Consider the following 20,866-nt stretch of genomic DNA (forward strand, 5'->3'; position numbering starts at 1 on the left):
AGCATTTTTAAAGGCCACAACCACTTTATCATATTGCGACAGTCTTTGAAAGAGACAGTCCATTTAGTTATTTTTTGATGGGGAAGAGCTGTTGGGAAGAAGAGAATGTCCTCCATGTTTCTATAAAACACTTTTATTTGTATCTAAAAAAATCTCTGTAGCCACCATTGTATTTAACATAGTGGCTACCTCCTTATGACATTATCTATAATTGATGATGATTTGATTTCTTAGGTAGCATTTTGGGTTTATTACACTATTGATGACATGTCCTTCTTTGTAGCTGACTCATCACTTCTCCCAGCCTGCCCCGCCAGCCGCTCAGCAGTATTGGATCTTTAAAGATATTTTGAAGATAAATGTTTCAGGTAGTACAAATGACATTTGGATAGCTGTATGCCACTTCATGCCACTGGGACTAATTTATTTATAGACACACATACACAAACTCTGGGGAAAAGCAAGTGCTGCTTGGTTTAGTCTCACAAATGTTGTGGTTGTATTAAAGTAGTCTAGTAATAAAGCTGATTCCCTCATCATTAGAGGAACCTTTTATTAAGAACTGGCCCCTGATAAGAGCTAGTCTTGCTCAATGGCTTAAACAAATTTAAAGAAATAAACTGATTAGATTATGAAACATTAAGTAACTTAAAGTAGGACATTTTTTGGACACTAAAATTATATATGACAATTCAATCAAGTATTTTCTTATCCCAGCTCCTAAAGATGTTTCATTACCAATGGATTTTTATCTCCGCAAATCACTAAATAGAACATTTTGAAAACTAATAACCTGTAATATGAACATTTACTTTTTTCATGGTTGTCTTTAAAATTCAAAAGCCTTTTAAATGTGATTTTGTCAGAAAAAGCAACATTGGAAACCTTGAACCAAATATATTTATTATAAAAGTAACGTATACTTTTAAACACTTTTTGAGGTATGGAAGTATGTAAAGTAAAAAATGGAAGTCCTGCCCTAATTGATTTGGCTCAGTGGATAGAGTGTCAGCCTGTGGATTGAAGGGTCCGGGTTCGATTTCTGGTCAAAGGCACATACCTCCGTTGCAGGTTTGATCCCCAGCCCTGGTTGGGGCATGTGCGGGAGGCAATCAATCAATGTGTCTCCCTCACATTGATGTTTTTTTCTCTCTCTGTCTCTGCCCCTCACTTCCACTCTCTCTGAAAATCAATGGAAAAATATCCTCGAGTGAGGCTTAACAAAACAACCCCCCCCCCCAAAAAAAGTGACAGTCCTTTATCCTCTCATCTTAGAATTTAGACTTTTAGGAATTTGGGTTTTAAATTTAAATATTCTTGGCCAGTCAAAATCTCTTTCAGCTTTTAAAATCTTCTGTAACATTAAAGCAAAATGTAAACCATACCTCTTTATTATTATTGCTACCATTTTAGTCTTTTATTTCCTACATCACAGTCTAATGAATACATGGATTATAATGAATAGATTCTCTGAAAACAAAAATAGGAAGAAAAGAATGAGGAAGGAAGCCAGTGGCAGTATATTTTTAATTATCGCTGGGTGTCTTCTTTTTTTGTAGTAACATCTTTATCCCATTTAAAGTGTACAATTCAGTGGTTTTTAGTATATTCATAGAATTAGGTGTCTATTTGATGCATTATGACTTCTTAAGTCTTAAAATTTCATTGTTTCTTTTATAAACTTTTTATTATGGAAAATTTCAGAAATAGCAAAAATAGACCAGAAGACTGTAATGAAACCCAAGTGCCCAACATATATCTTTCCTTCTGACCAGTCTTCTTTCCTCTTTGCCCACATTCATTCTCCAGGGTTATTCTGAAGGAAATTCCAGACACCATACTATCTCTTCCATGAATGTTTCAGTCTGTATCTAAGGTGATTTTTAAAAAGATCAGAATAATGTTCACATTAAAAAAATCTTAGTAATTATTTGATATTAAATAACCAGTCAGTGTTCAAATTTTTAATAAATATAAAAATTTTCAGCTTTTTTTTCATAGCTGTGAAGGCTAATTTTTATGAATGTGCAGATTGGCAAAAAATTTGAAGTCATGTTAAATTTTTTACAATATATTTGATATCTTCTTCATATAAATTTATTCCTCTGAAGTAAAATCCTACAGATTCCAAGATATATTTTACTTACTGTCTTCTAGGACAGAAGTGTCTCTGACCTTTTGGCAGTGTGAATCTCTCTTCTTGGCTTAACTCAGGAGGAGGCCTCTTCTCTCACCTTTTCATGAATATCTTCTTGTTTTGAGGTTTCCTGGATTCATTCCCAGGTTTGAGGGAACCTGAGCATTCTGTACTGAGGAAACAGAACTGAAGGTTGACTATAGCAGAAGTCCATCTTACCTTCATGATGGTGCTCTTATGGCAGAAGTAATGCATGCATTTGGGGGTGGACTGGGGTGGGCAGGGTGGGGAAGTTATTTTCACTTAATGGTTGCTAATATGTTCAAAAGTCATGGCCTTGGGAACTAAACCAATTCTAACTTTGGATGAAGTCACTTGCTTTTGAGAGCACCATTAGACAAGGAAAAGGGACTTCTGTTGACTTAATAACCCATTAACTGTATCTCTCTAAGAAGATACAGTTTGAGTAATAACAGCCTAGGAATAACCATAGTCATTTAGAACTATGTACAGGTCAAATCCAGTTATAACAAATTTCAGTAAGATATCCAAGTTCCTTATTTGTCTTGAAGCTTTTCCTACAAAGTATCAGCTATATCAGATAATAGAACTTCTTTTATGCTTAACTTCCCTTGGGGAGAAAAAGCAAAAGAATATAATGTTTTGGGGACATTTCCGCCCCATTCAATGTTCCAATTAACACTGTAGCCAGTGTTCCCACTGCTGGAATCATGGATGTGAGTTTGCCATAACTGTCAGCTCATCACCCTGGGTTGCACCTTGAGCTAGCCACCTTGAACTTCATGGTGCCAGAGTAAACTTCATTTATTCATGCCATCCAAAAAGTGTTTAAGCACCCAAGATTTACTTGGTGCTTTTGGGAAAGATGTAAATCAAAGATGGAGTCCATATTCATAAGTACCTTGTAGGCCGCTGGGGAGAGGAGACCAAGTCTAAGGTAACAGCATAATCATGAGAGTATATTAGATTAAAGCTTTCATGATTACTAATTACCTAATTACTCCCTCCTAAGATTTATCACATCGTACACCTAGCCATCAGCAGAAGTCTAAAAGTATTTCTGAAATAGTATTTTCATTGTAACGGGATTTAACCTGTACCACCTTTTCATCAAAGAGATGCAAATTACACAAAACGTTTTATATCCCATTTGTATTTTCTGTACTTTGTACAAAATGTGCTTAACTGTATGGTAAATACACTATCGAGTATATGTAAGTGCAGGTCTTTGCCGATAGCTTCATGCACATGAATATTTATTTTGTTTAGTTTTATGTTCAGTAAGCTAGAACATATACTGTTTATACAAAACATGTTAAAACATCTGTGGAATGTTGCTTCTGTGTATGATGGATGGGATTGTTGCTTTAAATCACTAGGTTTTTTGAATGGTGCTAGAGTAGCTGGTGTTGCTTAACGTGGCATTTTTTTCCTGTCCACACTTTCTACCCTTGGTACAGGTATTTTTGATAAAGCTGTGGAATGGAAAGGTATGTTTTTCATGGGGTGTCCAAGAATCTTTTACCTTAACTTTTTAAAGAGCTTCCTTTATGGGCTTCCTTCTGTGTCTGACATAAGCAGACTTTAGTTTAATTTTAACAATATATTTTTAGAGGCAATATTTGAGTATAGACTTTTGACGTGACACTTAAGTTTCTGACTTGCTTCCCCAGCCCTGGCTAGAAGGTAGTAGGAAGGTTTTAAAGCACTTGGGGTGGGGGTTGCTTTGAGAAGAAACGGTCCGGGCCATGAAGAAAGAACGTAGCCAGAGTGGAAGATGGTGGCTCATGATCTAGTTGTTCATATTGCTAGAATCCTGGTTACCAGTCATTTGCAATTTCATTGCGGAAAGTGATGTGAAAATATCCCTTTATATGTTAATATGTGAAATAAGTTTAGAGATTTTATTTGCACAAACCTCTTCTTGGTGGAGGACAAATTTATAATGAGAGGAACAAGCAGAGTTAGTCTGAAAGTACCAAGTTGGCAGGCTCATCTGCACAGTTTCTGTGCCAGGTCACCTGCCTGCACAGGGCTTTCTTCTGAACTGTGAGTTCTGTGCTGACCACACTTGCACAGGCATGTGTGTGCTCCCTGTTCTTGCCGAAAGAAGGCCTTTCTCCAGGTAAAGAGCCACCTGGCTAAATAGGGCAGACTCAGCTGGACCACGTGTCTATGGAAGGCCTCGTTGGAAGAGCGCCCTCTGTTGCCTTTCCTCCAGCAATGAAATTGTGAGGTGGTAACCAGAGTGATCGAGAATCACAGCTGCTTGGTCTCAACAGCACATCCCTTTCCTGTAAAGAAATGAAGCGCTTCTTCCGGTGTTGGTACTAGTGCTGGACACTGGTGGTGCAGTTTAGACATCAGTGGACTGAGAAACACTCTTTAAAAATCTGTGATGTTTTGTTACCCATGGCTGTTCTGGTGGTTGCAAAGTTAGCGTCTGCTGATTGTTCCCCATCTCACCGGAAGTGTTTACTTTTTCTCATTCATAGAGGTCCTGTAATAAGGAGGGATCCGAACAAGCTCAGAATGAAAATGAATTTCAAGTAAGTAATGAAATCCATTCTGCATCTGTGTGAGGTGTAACCGTGTTAGCCGACTGTGGCCACTCTGGAGGGGCAGTGTCTGAAGGACCCTAGTTGTCTGTCTGTCATAGAGGATGGGCTCTTGGTGTGTGGGAGCCACCTCAGTAAGCCTGAGAGGACAGTGGGTGTTTCCAGTTCCTCCTGAGGCAGTGCATGTTTGGTGTCTTTTGGGTGACCTGAAGAGCATTTGGGGGCCTAAGAGATGGTAGTTTGAGGTAACATTTGTGCATGATACTCTGGTGGAGGCCTCCTGGATTTCACTGCTGTGTCGCGTCATCACTGCCCAGTTGTGTTTCAGTGGCCTCTCTTCCCCGGGCAGGTAGGAGTGTTTTTACTTATGCAAGGTACCCAGGTAGAAAGGTGTCTCCCTCAATTACAAGATTTGAGTTAGAATGACCCCACGTTCTGAAATGTATAAATTCAAAAGAGCTTAAGGTCAAGAGCACTGATGTCATCCTGTCCTCTCTTTTGAGCTCAGAAGTGGGGAGACTGGAGCAGTTACCTCCACACTCCAGGGAGGAAACAACTTTTGAGCATACTCTCCCAAGTTTGTATGTAAGGAGTGTGTGCGCACAAGTGTGCACATACAGCACACATGTATGTATGTATCTGTACACATATAAATACACTCGTTTTTCTAATTACTAAATTGTGTACTAGTTATTAAAATAAGACAGACATCAAAAAGAGGTGAGATGATAAAGGGATAAAAGTGCTGCTAGTCCTCATGCTCTGGTGGGTTGTTGTACCTACACCTGCTTTGGAGACCCTGATCGAGGATCTAGAACTGACTGGGAAGTCACCAGGTGGGAAGTGATGGACATTCTGTTTTCACCCATTCTGAGCCCTTTATATGTAGACCTTAGTGCCTGCTGGTAGTTGAACATGTCGGAGCACTAGGACCTCCATGAAGCTAAGTCCAAAGTATATTTTCAGTTCTATTACTTTGACTTCTCAGCAACATTTAATAGGGCCCTCACCTATTTTGAAATGTGTCCTTCCCTAAGGCAGCTGGGACACAAAGTAAAAATCTGTCTCTTTTCTTCTACTTTTCCTTCTCTCCTTCCTTCTAGGCTCATGTCCTATTGCATTAACTGCCAGGACGCTCCACAGTTTGGTCCACAGCCTCTTCCCATGCTGCGCTCTCTTCTCAGGCCACCTGATCCAAACCTTGTCCTTGTATTTCTCCTACAGGCCAAGGGTTCACAGCTCCTATCCTCCACCCAGGCCCCTGCTAGGAATTCACACCGTCCACTACCATTTTCTCCTTGGGTGGTCACTTGAGTAGCAAGCAGCAGGGTGCCTAGAGACCTTATGGTTACAAAAAGACCACCTGTAGTCCATGCACTCATTGTAAGATTACTTGTGAGCCTTATTAACGACCCATTTGTCTTGTTTGTGACTAAGTGTTTTCTTTCATTTTCTTCCTTTCCAGATTCTTCCCTCCACATACCATTCCCTTTTCTCCCTACTGTGAATAAATACTGAGCTGTAACATCACATAAGAACAAAGATGTTTCTTGTTTACAGTGTTCAGAGCAATGCTACAGAGGTTGGAACATTCTTAAGTCTCGTTCCATCTTCACCATTTCTGGAAATGGGTTGACTCAACTCTCGAGGGTTCTGGACCGTATGTGTTCTGTTGCAGTCAGCTCCCTGAAGCCTTTGCACTGAGTGGACACAATGTGCAAAAATAATTACTGAAATAATAGTGGGGTTTAAATCTATGAAATTTGAAACTTTAAACTGTAAGGGACATTTAGATTAGAAACGTGGGGTTTTTTTGTTGTTTGTTTCAGTTTTTTTATTGATGTTTTACAGACAGGAAGGGAGAGGGATAGAGTGTTAGAAACATCAATCAACTGCCTCCTGCACACACACCTCCTACTGGGGATGTGCCCGCAACCAAGGTATATGCCCTTGACCGGAATCAAACCCGGGACCCTTCAGTCCGCAGGCCTATGCTCTATCCACTAAGCCAAACTGGTTAGGTAGAAACGTGTTTTATTCAGTGTCAACCTTAATGACCTTTAACTTAGTTATTCTAAACAGAGAACACTTAAAAACAAATTTTAATTCCAACAAAATTCAGGGTACCTAGACAGAAGAAATCTTAGTCGTAATCTTTGGAAATGACTGGGGAATGGGCTGAAGTTTTGGGCTGGGAGCTGCATAGATGGCGAAGAGCCACTAATGGTAGGCCAGCTGGTCTGGATGCTGAGGTCAGCTTCCTTGTCCTGCACTCACTTTTTTTTTATTAAATATATTTTGTTGATTTTTTTTTAATACAGAGTTAGAAACATTGATGAGAGAGAAACATCGATCAGCTGCCACCTGCACACCCTGTAACCAAGGTATATGCCCTTGACCGGAATCGAACCTGGGACCCTTCAGTCCGCAAGGCCATCACACTATCCACTGAGCCAAACCAGTTAGGGTCTGCACTCACTTTTATTCCTTCCTGCATGGGTGGGGCGCTGGGCTGCTGCTCCCTGGGGGCAGCGGAGCCCAGGTTCAGGTGGAGAGCTTGAGAGATGCTCTGTAGACCATGGTACACTCTCCTGTGGGTGTTTCTGGTGCTGTGCCCGTACACACAGGTTTGCTGTCCAGTCAGATGAGTGAGTGAAGGCATTTTGCCAGCTAAATAGAGATGTCAGGAATTTGTTGTCAGTCATTAAGAGTTTAATGATTGCAGTCAAATCCTGCTTTAAAATCCATTGACTTTTGATAGGTCAACCCTATGGACCTATTGTCATTGTCTTAGTAACAAATTCCCCGGGGGCATAAACAGCTGGACACTGATTTCTCGAAGTTTTGGAGGCTGGAGGTGGGAGGACAGGGTGCCTGCCTGCATGCCGGGTTCTGGTGAGAGCCCTCTTCCTGCCTTGCCAGATACCAGCTTCTCGCTGTGTCCTCACTTGGTGGAGAGAGAGAAAGTAGTGAGAGTTCTCTGGTGTCTCTTCTTATAAGAACACCGGTCCCGCCCTAGCCGGTTTGGCTCAGTGGATAGAACGATGGCCTGTGGACTGAAGGGTCCCAGGTTCAACTCCGGTCAAGGGCATGTACCTTGGTTGAGGGCACATCCCCAGTGGGGGATGTGCAGGAGACAGCTGATCGATGTTTCTCTCTCATCAATGTTCCTAACTCTCTATCCCTCTCCCTTCCTCTCTGTAAAAAAAATCAATAAAATATATTAAAAAAAAAAAAAAAGAACACTGGTCCCATTAGGGCTCCACCCTCATGACCTCAGTTAAACCCAGTCACCTTCCAAAGGCCCCACCCAAATACCATTGGACTGGGGGTTGGTTATGGCTGCAATGTATGAATTTGGAGGAGGGTGTAGTTTGGTTTATAGCAGTCATTTATATAAAACCTCAAGTAGATGGCCCCACAAGGTGATGGTTAGACCATAGTTTAACCTTTTGTATTTTAATTATGATGTGTCTTGGTGTAGGCCTCTTTAGGTTTATCTTGTATAGGACTCTGTGCTTCCTGGACTTGTATGTCTGTGTCCTTCACCTGGTTAGGGAAGTTAACTAGTTCTTCAAATAGGTTTTCAAGTTCTTGCTCTTCTCCTTCTAGCACCTCCCTAATGCAAATTGGCAAGTTGGCAAATTGTGGGGATTACACAAGGTGGTGGTGCCTGAACTAGAACTGTGGGGTATTACCAGCAAACCCACTTCCCCCACTAAATGTACAAGTGACTGAATTACTGTTTTCTTTATTTTGACACCATATCTTTGCAAGTAGCATTTTTTTTCTTTTTTGTTTCCTTCTACTGATTTTAGTTTGCATCATTGCCTATGTGTTTGTCTTCATTTTTGTAATGTGTGATTTAAAGAACTTTCTTTTAAAATCCTCACCCAAGGATATGTGTGTTTTTATTTGTTTTATCTTACTGATCTTGGAGGGAGAAAATGAGAGAGAGAGAGAGACAGACAGACTGACATTGGTGTGAGAGAGAAATGATGGAACCTGAAACAGGGGTATGTGCCCTGACCAGGAATCAGATTCATGACCCTTCAGTGTAAGGGACAACTCTGCAGCTAATTGAGCAACCTAGTCAGAGATTGTTTTCTTCTTAAAGAGGACTCTGCCCTGGCCAGGTAGCTCAGTTGGTTAGATCATCATCCCAATATGCCAAGGTTGTAGGTTCAATCCCTAGTCAGGGCACATGCAAAAATCAATGACTGCATCAATAAGTGGAACAACAAATTGATGTTTCGATGTTTCTCTTTCTCCTCCTCCCTTCCTCTAAAATTAATAAATTTTAAAAAAATATTTTTTTAAAAGAAGACCCTGTAACATTTCATGTAATACTGGTTTGGTGGTGATGAACTAACTCCTTTAGGTTTTTCTGGTCTGGGAAGCTCTTTATTTGTCCTACCATTCTAAATGATAGCTTTGCCGTGTAGAGTAATCTTGGTTGTAAGTTCTTGCCTTTCGTAACATTGAGTCTTTCTTGCTAGTCCCTTCTGGCCTGCAAACTTTTTGATGCGAAATCAGCTAACAGTCCTATGGCAGCTCCCTTATAGGTAACTAACTGCTTTTCTCTTGCTGCTTTTAAGATTCTTTCTCTGTCTTTAACCTTTTGTATTTTAATTATGATGTGTCTTGGTGTAGGCCTCTTTAGGTATATCTTATATAGGACTCTGTGCTTCCTGGACTTGTATGTCTGTTTCCTTTACCAGGTTAGGGAAGTTAACCAGTTCTTCAAATAGGTTTTCAAGTTCTTGCTCTCCTCCTTGTAGCACCTCCATAATGCGAAGTTGGCAAATTTGAAGTTGTGCCAGGGCTCCTTTACACTATCCACATTTTTTGGGGGGGATTCTTTTTTCCCTTTGCTATTCTGATTGGGTGTTTTTTGCTTTTTTTATATTCCAAGTTGCTGTTTTTATTCTTGGCTTCATTTACCCTACTGTTGATTCCCTGTAAATTATCTTCATTTTAGTTAGTGTATCCTTCATTTCTGACTGGTTCTCTTTTATGGTTTCCATGTCCTTTTTTATGCTGTTGAAGCTCTCTCTAAGTTTGTTTACTTTTGCCTTAAGTCATTGAACATCCTTATAACCAGTGTTTTGAACTCTGTATTAGTATTGCTTGTCTGCGTTTTGTTCAGTTCTTTTTCTGGAGTTTTGTTCTGTCCTTTCATATGTTTCTTACTCTCCTCCCTGTGTTTGTTTCTATGTATTAGGTATAGCGGTTAAGTCTCCCAGGCTTGGTAGAGTTGCCTTGTACTAGTATAGTAGGGTCCAGTGGCACAGCCTCCCTGTTCACCCGACTTGGGCACTCTAGGTATGCTCTACCCACCCCTCTCCCACCCTGACCCCGTGTGTAGTTGAGCCCTCCTGTTGTAGTAGAGCCTTACTTGCTCTTGGCATATCAATGGGAGAGATTTACCCTGAGGCCAATTGGCTGCAAGGATAGACTGTGACAGTTCAGCTGTGCAGGGCCCCCACAGAACAGGACTTACTTCAGCGGGGCTGTGGTACCCACTGAGCCTGTCCTTGTGTCTCTGTGGAGGGGGTTGGATGGTGCTTCAACATGGTCTGAAGCTGTCCACCTGCTGCGCCGGTCCTGGGGCATCCCAGAAGCACAGCAGCATGTTTTTTAATAAGGGGTGAAGTAGGACCCCTCCCCCCAAAGAATTTTCAGAGCACACCTGCTGGCGTCTCCTCAGACACAACTGTTTGAAAAGCTTTAAGAGATTCGGGTGCACCACTGGTTAAGTTCCCATTCCTTCACCCCGACAGATGGAAACTCTTAGGCTATAATTTGCTGTCTGAGAGAAGAGAACTAAGGAATGAGTTTGAATTGAATCCAAAACATGAATTTTGAAGGCAAAATGATTATAGATCCACATTCATTTTTAGGACAGAATCATATGAGCATCATAGATGTCTTGGCAAGAAAATGGAATATTAAATGACAGAGGAGAAGATTGGGGTTAATAGCAGAAAATAGAAACCTTGAATGCTCCAGGTTCAGGTGCTCTTTGGGCCAGAAAACAGACCCCTGATCTGAATGAGCAATTAGGAAGCTCACTGTAACAGCCAGGTCAGCCAGCAGGCCTTTGGCCCCTGCACTTACATCTGGCACTGTCCACCCTCACCAGCATGGTGGTCCTGTGACCTTGGACAAGATGCCCAGGGTGGGACTCACACGGGCTTTAAAATTAACAGGAGCAATAAAGGATTGACAGATATTGTTCCATTTTTGGAGTCAGCGACCTTAATTAAAGTTAATTTTAAGTCTCATCTGTATAGTGCTTTGGACATGGATCCTACAAATTTCCGGATGTTAACCTGTTTCTTCATATTTAAATATGGGTGATAATAATGCCTGATCTTAAGAGTTGGTGCGGGATCCGGTGACACTGCTCGCGGGAAAGCACTCTGATGCCTGGCCCAAGTCAGCCCTCGCTAATGTCTGCTGTGTTGGTATGTTTCAGGGCACTGAGGCCATGGTTCTGGAGAGCGTCATGTTTGCCATTCTTGCAGAGAGGTCGCTTGGGCCGAAGCTCTACGGCATCTTTCCGCAAGGCCGCCTGGAGCAGTTTATCCCGGTAAGATGTGTTTGCGACTGGTCTGAAATAGTAAATGTGACTTAAATTCTTTTTCTTTCTTTTTAAATTTTAATTTTTAAAATTGATTTTGAGAGAGAGAGAGAGAAACATTGATGTGAGAGCAGAACGTCATTCGGCTGCCTCCTGCACACGCCTCCCAGGGATTGAGCCCATAAATAGGCATGTGCTCTGACTGGAATCAACCAGCAACCTTTCGGGACAAGGGACGACGCACCTTGAGCCACACCTGCCAGGGCTACCAGCACTTTTTAGCGGCTCAGAAAGCTGAGTGAGCTTCCTTAATAGTCCACCGACTCCTGCCACTAAAAGCTGAGTGCCCTGTTCCTACCACAGCATGGTCATTTGTGGAGAATTCAGAGTTGAAGAGAAACTGAGTTTGATGGGCCCTGGCCTGAATCATAGGGCACCTGCGGCTTGTTGAAACTGTCTGGTTAGGTGCCGGCTGGAGACTCGCCCGCATTGTCTGAGCTAGTTCAGAGCAGCTTTGTCAGGAACTTCACAGCATGTTGGCATTTCACAGACACTGGAGAACGAGGCACAGAGGTATAAGTAATGTGCCCTTGGCCATGTAGTTTTGCAATGAGTATATTTCTCTAGCTTGGGGACACTCACTCTTTATCCTGTGCTATCCCACTTTGGATTTTTTTCCTTTTCTTTTCAATATATTTTTACTGATTTCAGAGAGGAAGGGAGAGGGAGAGAGAGATAGAAACATCATTGATAAAAGAGAATCATTGATCAGCTGCTTCCTGCACACCCCATAAGAGATTGAGCCCACAGCCCAGGCATGTGCCCTGATGGGGAATTGAATCTTGTTTCATAGGTTGACACTCAGCCACTGAGTCATGCCAGCCATGCCTCACTTTGGACTTTCAGAGAAATGTCTCTGGGTTTCTATAGGGGAGCAGTTTTTGTGGGAAAGATAGACAAGTCTTAGGTTACTGAGCTCCTGTGAATAGCTGTGGAAAAGCAGCCACACACGCTTGTCCTCAGGCTGTGGTTAGAAAGCTGAGGATAGGCCCACTTGCTGGGCGCATGTTTTCTTGAGAGCCTTCTCTGTACCAGTCTAAGCAGGTGCTGGGGACCCCACTGTGAATAGTGGGATGGCACTCAGCTGAGCTTACAGCACTGCTGAACACCACACCTCACCTGCATGTGTCAGAGTGGACTGTTCCAGCTGATGGAGCTGGAGGCGGGTCACCTGATAAACTGCTGAAAGCCTGGGTTTTTTTGCCTAGAGAAGGGAGTATACTTTTAGTGTTGGGTCAGCAGAGGGCAGTCACAAATTATGTGGGAGAATAAACTTTCAGTTTAAAAATTTCAAAACGAAATTGACCTTTGAAGGTGGCCTGCCCCTCATCAAGAAGTGCCCTGGCACCTGGCCCATGTCGCTCAGTGGTTGAGCGTTGACCTATGAACCAGGAGGTCACAATTCGATTCTAGGTCAGGGCACATGGCTGGGTTGCAGGCTGGATTCCAAGGAAGGGGCATGCAAGAGTCAGGTCGTCAATGATTCTCTGTCATCATTGATGCTTCTGTCTCCCTCTCCTTTCCTCTCTTTGAAATCAATACAAATATATTTAACAAAAAATAGAAAAGAAGAAGAAATGTCATGGCAGTTGGTGGGTCACCATCTTTGGGCACAGTGCCCATTCTTAAGGGAGTTTTGTGTATTGGCTGGGACTGAGACACCCACAAAACCTGGCTTCTCGTCCTTGGAGATTGTGGGAGCTCACACTTCCTAGGTTACCTGGGTAAATGCCATTTTCTAACACCCTTTTTTGTTTCAGAGCCGGCGATTAGAGACTGAAGAGTTAAGTTTGCCAGATATTTCTGCAGAAGTAGCTGAGAAAATGGCCACATTTCATGGAATGAAGATGCCATTCAATAAGGAACCAAAATGGCTTTTTGGAACAATGGAAAAGTAAGTGGTCAGATCATTTTTCTCTAACTTTAGTTTTACATTGGCAGCTCCTGGTGGTGCCAGAGGTGTGCAGCTGTTAGCTGGTGGTGTATGCCTCACGAGTAGATCTTTCTTCCATGTCAGAATCAGTTCCTGAACCAGGAAACGCCACTGAACAGTGGATGAGCAGGAAGCCTGCTTCCAGAGTGCGTGGACCCCATGCCCTTTCCTTTCCCCTATCGTGGAGATCCGGTGCCCCTGGCGTTGCTGGTTACATTGAACTGGAGCCCAAGGACAAGCGTGGTGGTTGAGCAATGCGTTTCTGTTCTCTCTCTTTTGGAAGGTATCTAAATCAAGTGCTGAGAATTAAATTTACCGAGGGAGCCAAGGTGAAGCAGCTCCACAGATTCCTCAGTTACAACCTGCCTTTGGAACTGGAGAGCCTGAGGTCAGTATGTGCATCCATTTCCTGACCTAGGAAGTAGGCATCCAGAAATGTAAATTTTCTTAGTCACCAACACAGCTGTCAATAATGCTAAGTAAGCATTGCCTCAGGTCTGGCATTTACATCTGTTTTGCAGGATGGCTTTAAACAATGGGCTTGTCACCTGGCATTAGTTTACAGGAGTGATGTCATTTCCTGGTGTTCACAGAAGGCTTCATGGTGGGAGTGCAATGCCAGGGGGATGGTTGCTGGCTGTGGCAGCCGTGCACCCAGGGTAGTAGTTTTTTTCTGAAACAAAACAACCAATCGTGGGGGCAGGCTGGGAGTGTCAGCCAATGAGGGGAACAGTGCACCCCAAGCTGTGGGGAAATACAGGAAGAAGCTTGCCATCGCTGTCGAAGTCGATGCCACCATGGAGTCTTCGGAGGCCGGGGATGCAGACTCCTAGCACACATGCCCCAAGTGGGAGTATCTGCACCTTTAATACTCAGTATTTGAGTCTGTTGAGCTGGGCCTTGTGATTGGTGCTGAGGAAAAGGTAACCAAGACATTCTTCAAGACACTTCTGTTCTGTCAAGAGAGACAGAATACAAGTAAATAAAGAAAATAATGTGAAGTTGTGATAAGTGTTCTCAAGGAAACCAGTGGCCAAAACAGACCGGCCTGAAGGGATGTGCTCTGGTCAGGGGTCAGTTGGGCTCAGAGGAGGGACTGCAGGAGGAGAGGAAAGTTGAGGTGAGGAGAGGAGAGAGAGGAGGGTGGGGAGAGGAGGGAAGGAGAGGGAGAGACTGAGCACAGGCTGTCCTGGGGCCTGGCCCACATAGGACAGAGTTTTCACAAGTGACAGACATTACCCAGAGGCCATGTTGTTTGGAGCACTAATACAGTGCAGGGTTTGCTGAGACAGCAGGACTGTTTGCATTGGGCTTCTTAAAAGTTTGGTAAGTAATAGCAAAACCTTCCTTTTCCAGATCATTGCTTGAATCCACTCCATCTCCAGTTGTATTTTGTCATAATGACTGTCAAGAAGGTAAGACTTGCCCCCAGTGTGTGTGTGTGTGTGTGTGTGTGTGTGTGTGTGTGTGTGTGTACTAAAAGATAGCCTCCAGGGTGTATAGCAAACGCTAGGTGTTCAGGCAGAGAGAGGATTTGAGGCACAGCCAGACTTGAAGTGTTGCATAACTATTAAAAAGAAAGAGGGAGCATTAGAGATCTTGCTTCTCAGCATGTCATGAATTTGGCTCAAATAAATTCATAAAAATTCTCAAAAAAAAAAAGAGGTAGAATTTTATATAAGCCAATAGAAAAGTCTCCAGAGAGAGAAAAGCAAGTTTTAGAAAAACATGTAGAATATCATTTCATTTCTGTAAAAAGATATATATTCAGAAAAAATCAGAATATTCACTTAAACTGGGAGCTGGGATAAAGGCCTTCAACTTCCTAAGTCTCAGTGTTTGACGCCTGTCGGTGGACCTGACTGTTAACCTAGACGAGCAGAACCAGGGCAGGTCTGCTGCTTCGGTCTGTCCTGGGCCAAGCCCATCCAGAGCAGCACCTTGCAGCGTATCAAAGCCACCTCCTTGCGGAACATTAGTTCACACCTTGCAATGACTCTGGCTGTGGTGTGGCTTTGCCCTGTGGTCCACCTTTGGGCCCTTGGCCAGGCTGAGCAGTTTGTTTTAATTTTAAGAACAGTCTCTGTTGAAGACAAGTCATCAGTAAGACCTTAATGTAAGCCAAAGTACCTTTTAGTAATTAGCTGATCGTTGCCAGCCAAGTCTGATCAAGCAACATGTAGACACATCAGCCAGTGTTGTGTGTGAGGGAGGTCAGCTGGCCTGTGATGGCAGCGTGTGAGAGGATGGCGTGCACGGAGTTCATTTACTTTGTTCTGCTTTGTGGGCATCTGCCTCTACTTCTCCTCCATGGCCACTGGACACAGGTGCTGCTGAAAAGCCTAGAAATTGTGCCACCTGCAGAATCCTTGCAGAGGGAGTGGCCAGTAGATGAGCCAGGCGGGCCCTCCTCGCCCACCGCCCATGGGTACTGAGATGCTGGGCATTGTGGAGAGTGTGGGGGTCTCAGAATGTAGGCCTGAGGGTCAGTGTGGTGGTCAACTCACTTCTGGCCCAGAATCCAGCCCTAAAGGAAATGTACGAATGTTATCTGTGGCCTTGGTTAGAAAGCCTGGTGAGGGCCACACGGTGGGGCCAGGTGTGATCCCTGGAGCCCTGTAGTGTCTGACCTCACCTCTGGTATTCTCATTGGGTGGGAGGACACCAGAACACAGCTTCCCAGCATCCCCATCTCGGGGCGGTGGGGATGTCGGGGTAGCTAGAGTTCCAGCGTGTCAAAAAGACATTTCCCTTTGTGCCCCATGTCCAGAGAACCCAGGGAGAGCCCAGGGCCGCACTCCTGTGGCTACTGTGAACAGACAGGGACCCTGGCCTCCCCCCACGGGCCAGGCCTCCCAGGCGAGTGCTGCTCCAGGAGCCACCCAGGACTCGGCCACTTTCACTCCGTGTGTGGTTAGCATCCCTGAAAGGGTCAGAGACTCGCCCTGCTGTTCAGGACTTATACCTTCGAATGTGAAACCTGCCCAGAGTAAAAGTCATGCCATGCATACCTTTCTGCAGGTAACATCTTATTGCTGGAAGGGAGAGAGAATTTGGAAAACCAGAAACTGATGCTCATCGACTTTGAATACAGCAGTTATAATTACAGGTAAGTAACGGGGGGAGAAATGGGAGACGTCTATAATACTATCAATAAAATATATATATTTTTTTTAAAGAAAGAAAATAATTACAGGTAATGTGTTGGTGTTTTACTTCCATACTATTTTTTTATATATTTTTATTGATTTCCGAGAGGACAGGAGAGGGAAAGAGAGAGAGAAATATCAATAATGAGAGAGAATCATTGATCGGTTGCCTCCTGCACGCCCCCTACTGGGGATTGAGCCCACAACCCAGGCATGTGCCCTTGACTGGAATCGAACCCGGGACCCTTCAATCACCAGCCAGGGCACTTCCATACTATTTTATTTGAATATGTGTATGAGCCAAAACTGGTTTGGCTCAGTGGATAGAGCGTCGGCCTGCGGACTGAGGGGTCCCGGGTTCGATTCCGGTCAAGGGCATGTACCTGGGTTGCGGGCACATCCCCAGTAGGAGATGTGCAGGAGGCAGCTGATCGATGTTTCTCTCTCATCGATGTTTCTAACTCTCTTTCTCTCTCCTTTCCTCTCTGTAAAAAATCAATAAAATATATTTAAAAAAAAAAAAAAAAGAATATGTGTATGGCCGAAACCGGTTTGGCTCAGTGGATAGAGCGTCGGCCTGCGGACTGAGGGGTCCCGGGTTCGATTCCGGTCAAGGGCATGTACCTGGGTTGCGGGCACATCCCCAGTAGGAGATGTGCAGGAGGCAGCTGATCGATGTTTCTCTCATCATCGATGTTTCTAACTCTCTATCTCTTTCCCTTCCTCTCTGTAAAAAATCAATAAAATATATTTAAAAAAAAAAAAAAGAATATGTGTATGAAACACCTATAGGGGACAATAGGTAACAATATTGTACGTTACAAAGTTTTTTCTGGAAGCAATGCTTTCTGTCCCCAGGCGGGATGTCCTCACCGCTGCTGTGCAGCCCGTCCTTAGCTCCTTAGCTCCTTAGCTCCTGTTGGGGGAGCAGGGCTGTGCGTGATCAGAATCCAGAATCTGGTACTTCCTTTTGCTCAGATTATTTCCTTTCATAAAAGAGAGCTGATGGCAGGAAAATGCTCTCGAGCAATTGCTCTGAGCGGCGGGTCAGGAGGCGCTTTGTTGCTTCCTTGGTTCTGGTAGTGGCCCCATTGGCTGTCCCTGACCCTGAAGCAGGTGTACTTCTGGGACCTCAGGAAGTCCAGTGCGTGGCCAGGAGGGATGCTCATGACTCAGCCTCTCTCTGTACATGGAGTTTGGTGTGGGCAGTTGCCTCATTCTCTGCATTTCTGATCTCTTTTTCAGGGGATTCGACATTGCGAACCATTTCTGTGAGTGGATGTATGATTATAACTATGAGAAGTACCCCTTTTTCAGAGCAAACTTGGGGAAGTTCCCCACCAGGAAGCAGCAGGTAAGGCCGGGGTGTGTACATTGGAGTCGGTGAATTACCCAGGGCAGCCTTATACAGTTAGTGTTGCTCACATCACAATTTGGAAAGATACCTTTTTTAAACTGTAATGCTTAGGCAAACCCTCTTGCTTTAAATGTTTCTTTTTTTCACCGAAACCGGTTTGGCTCAGTGGATAGAGCATCAGCCTGCGTACTAAAAGGTCCCAGGTTCGATTCCGGTCAAGGGCACGTACCTTGGTTGCGGGCACATCCCCAGTAGGAGATGTGCAGGAGGCAGCTGATCCATGTTTCTCTATCATCGATGTTTCTAACTCTCTATCCCTCTCCCTTCCTCTCTGTAAAAAATCAATAAAATATATTTTTAAATGTTTCTTTTTTTCGTTAAATGTAGATACAAACTTGACAGTTGAGTTCAGTGTGCCAGAGATACCGGTATTCAGTCAGAGAGGATCACAGCCCCCTTTGTAGTTCTTTTTAGTTTTTTCTAAAAGGTGTAGCCTCTCTTTTGCTTTCTAGCTGCCTTTTGGGGATCACTGATCTGTTTCCTGTTGTGCAGAGAGGGGTCGTCTCGGTGTCGTAGCTGCTGCCATGTTAACACTTCTCTGTCCTGTCCTGAGTTACGGGAGTCCAGTGACTGGGGATTGCCTCCTGGGACCCTTCTCTTGCATTCCTCAGCCCAACACTGAAGCCTGGGTTGAGCATAAGTAGGCACGTGGAAGCAGGCAGGGCTGGGGGCAGTACACCAAGCCGCCTCGCCCAGCTTACACAGGTGGCAGCTCCACACCTGCCCTCCTGGAGCGTCCTGCCTGCTCAGAAGCATTCACAGAGGTTGGGAGCGGACAGGGATGCAGTCAGTTGCTTCCGTAGCTCACTGAGCAGGTGTTTGTTAGGCACCCACCCCCCTCAGTTAGGCACAGTGATAGCCTTCAGTAGGTAGCGCAGACTCTATGGGCAGCCTTTCAACTTCAGGCTTGTTGATGAATATAGCTCCTGCCCAAAACTCTGTTGCTCTCTTCTGGCCATAGGTATTATTTTTAAATACATTTTTATTGATTTCAGAGAAGAAAGGAGAGGGAAGGAGAGATAGAAACATCAACGATGAGAGAGAATCATTGATTGGCTGCCTCTTGCAGGCCCCACAGTGGGGATCAACCCATAACCTAGACATGTGCCTTGATAGAGAATTGAACTGCGACCTCCTGGTTCATAGGTCGATGCTCAACCACTGGGCCATGCCAGCTGGAGTCTTCTGGTCATATTTGAAGGCTGACTGTGAAGAACTGGAGTATGCCTGCAGTGGCCAGATGCTTGGACCTCAGGGTCGTGCTGTGTGAGAAGGAAGGGCGGGAGAAAGCCTGGGGGAGAGCACACACCATGGTCTCCAGTGCGCTCCTCCTTGCCGGTCAGGGCAGATCTTCAGTGCAAAGGCAATTCATTGCAGCGGGAGGCAGAGCTGTGTAACTGCCAACCCGCACAGCATGGGAATTGAAGGCAGTTCTATTCCTGTTTTCTGGGAGGTTTTGAAACCAACGTGTTGATCTTTATCTGGTTACCTCATAGATGCATCAAGGCTGTCTAATGCTTTTCTCTCTTTAATTCATTAGTGAGATGTTTTTAAACATTAAAACCTCCTGGAATTTCGGCAATAAACGGTGATGCTCTGGTGGGTCCAATCAGGCAGTATCATACTTTAGGAGTTCTGCATCTGTGCACATGGGTCTTGAATGTTCATTTTTTAAAGTATTACATATTTTGGAATCAATTATAGTAGTCTTTTAAAGTGAGCTGAGTCTCCCTTTTTATTTTCTGGAATAAGTTTGTTTACAATGAAGATGATACCTAATCTTTGGAAGTTTGGTAGATCTTGCTTGCAAAACAGTCTGGGCCTAGGACTTTTTGGAGGGAGAGTCATTAAGGTGTCAATCAATTCAACTCAAGTTTTCTGTCTTCATTTGCCAGTTTCAGCAGTTAGTGTCTCCCAGAAATTAATCCTACTAGTGCAGTGGTTCAACCATGGGTTTTAAAAACTAATTGTCCCGCATGCCCCCTACTGGAAATGAAACCACAACCTGGGCATGTGCCCTGACCAGAAATCAACCAGCAGCCTTTCAGTGCATGGGGGACACCCAACCAACTGAGCCACAGTGGCCAGGGCCTGGCACCTCATCTTTTCTGTGCCAGGTTTCCTTGAGAGTGTCAGGCCCCTCTGTGAGCCCCTGCCTGGGACAGCGCTGAACCTTGAGTGATCCTTTTTGGTGGTGGAATATGAAAGCTGATTTAGGGAAGGAAGGCGGAAGAGGCCAGACAGGGAAAGGAGGTGGAGGAGGAAGTGTGGGCACTCCAACTAGGTAACCAGTGAATGAGGGAAGGATGACCGACCGGCCAGTTTCTTGTGCACAAAAGAAAGTGTTGCTGCTTTGCTGTGTTCTGTTGCTTTTTGATAGAGTATGAATAGTCAAGAACCAGGGAGCTCCTGGCCTGGCGGGTGTTATCAGTGGTTAGAGTGTTGCCCAGGCACTGAAGGGTCATGGGTTCAATTCTATGGCCTCCAAGGGCATGTACCTGGGTTGCAGGTTTGGTGAGAGGCAACCCATTAATGTGTCTCATCCATCCATCGCTCTCGCTCGCTCTCTCGCTCTCTCTCTCTCCCTCTCTCCTTTCCCTCTCACCCTCCTCCTCCTTTCCACTCTCTCTAAAAGCAATGGAAAAATATCCTCAGGTGAGGATTTAAAAAAAAGAAAAAGAAAAAGGGCCGTAACCGGTTTGGCTCAGTGGATAGAGCGTCGGCCTGCGGACTGAAAGGTCCCAGGTTCGATTCCTGTCAAGGGCATGTACCTTGGTTGCGGGCACATCCCCAGTAGGGGGTGTGCAGGAGGCAGCTGATCAATGTTTCTATCTCTCTCTCTCTCTCTCTCTCTCTCTCTCTCTCTCTCTCTCTCTCTCCCTTCCTCTCTGTAAAAAATCAATACAATATATTTAAAAAAAAAAAAAAGACAGTTTCTCCTTTAAAAAAAAAAAAAAAAGAAAAGAAAAAGGACCACGGAGCTCCTAAACTCTGACAGGTGGAAT

At 44.2% G+C, this 20,866-nt stretch overlaps 1 protein-coding gene across 3 annotated transcripts in view; it reads left to right on the forward strand.

Annotated features, from left to right (window-relative positions):
• Positions 1-20,866, forward strand: part of CHKA (choline kinase alpha) — a 45,134-nt gene that overhangs the window by 20,132 nt on the left and 4,136 nt on the right. The window contains exons 3-10 of one of the 3 annotated variants that reach the window (XM_059709870.1): positions 3,619-3,648; positions 4,654-4,707; positions 11,198-11,311; positions 13,123-13,256; positions 13,579-13,683; positions 14,652-14,710; positions 16,317-16,404; positions 17,690-17,798. In XM_059709870.1, the coding sequence (XP_059565853.1) occupies positions 3,619-3,648; positions 4,654-4,707; positions 11,198-11,311; positions 13,123-13,256; positions 13,579-13,683; positions 14,652-14,710; positions 16,317-16,404; positions 17,690-17,798 (693 nt within the window). The remainder of the gene's footprint in view (positions 1-3,618; positions 3,649-4,653; positions 4,708-11,197; positions 11,312-13,122; positions 13,257-13,578; positions 13,684-14,651; positions 14,711-16,316; positions 16,405-17,689; positions 17,799-20,866) is intronic. The other 2 variants (XM_059709871.1, XM_059709872.1) reach the window with 2 other exon arrangements.

The sequence above is a fragment of the Myotis daubentonii genome, chromosome 9 (assembly GCF_963259705.1).
Source record: "Myotis daubentonii chromosome 9, mMyoDau2.1, whole genome shotgun sequence".
NCBI lineage: Eukaryota > Metazoa > Chordata > Mammalia > Chiroptera > Vespertilionidae > Myotis > Myotis daubentonii.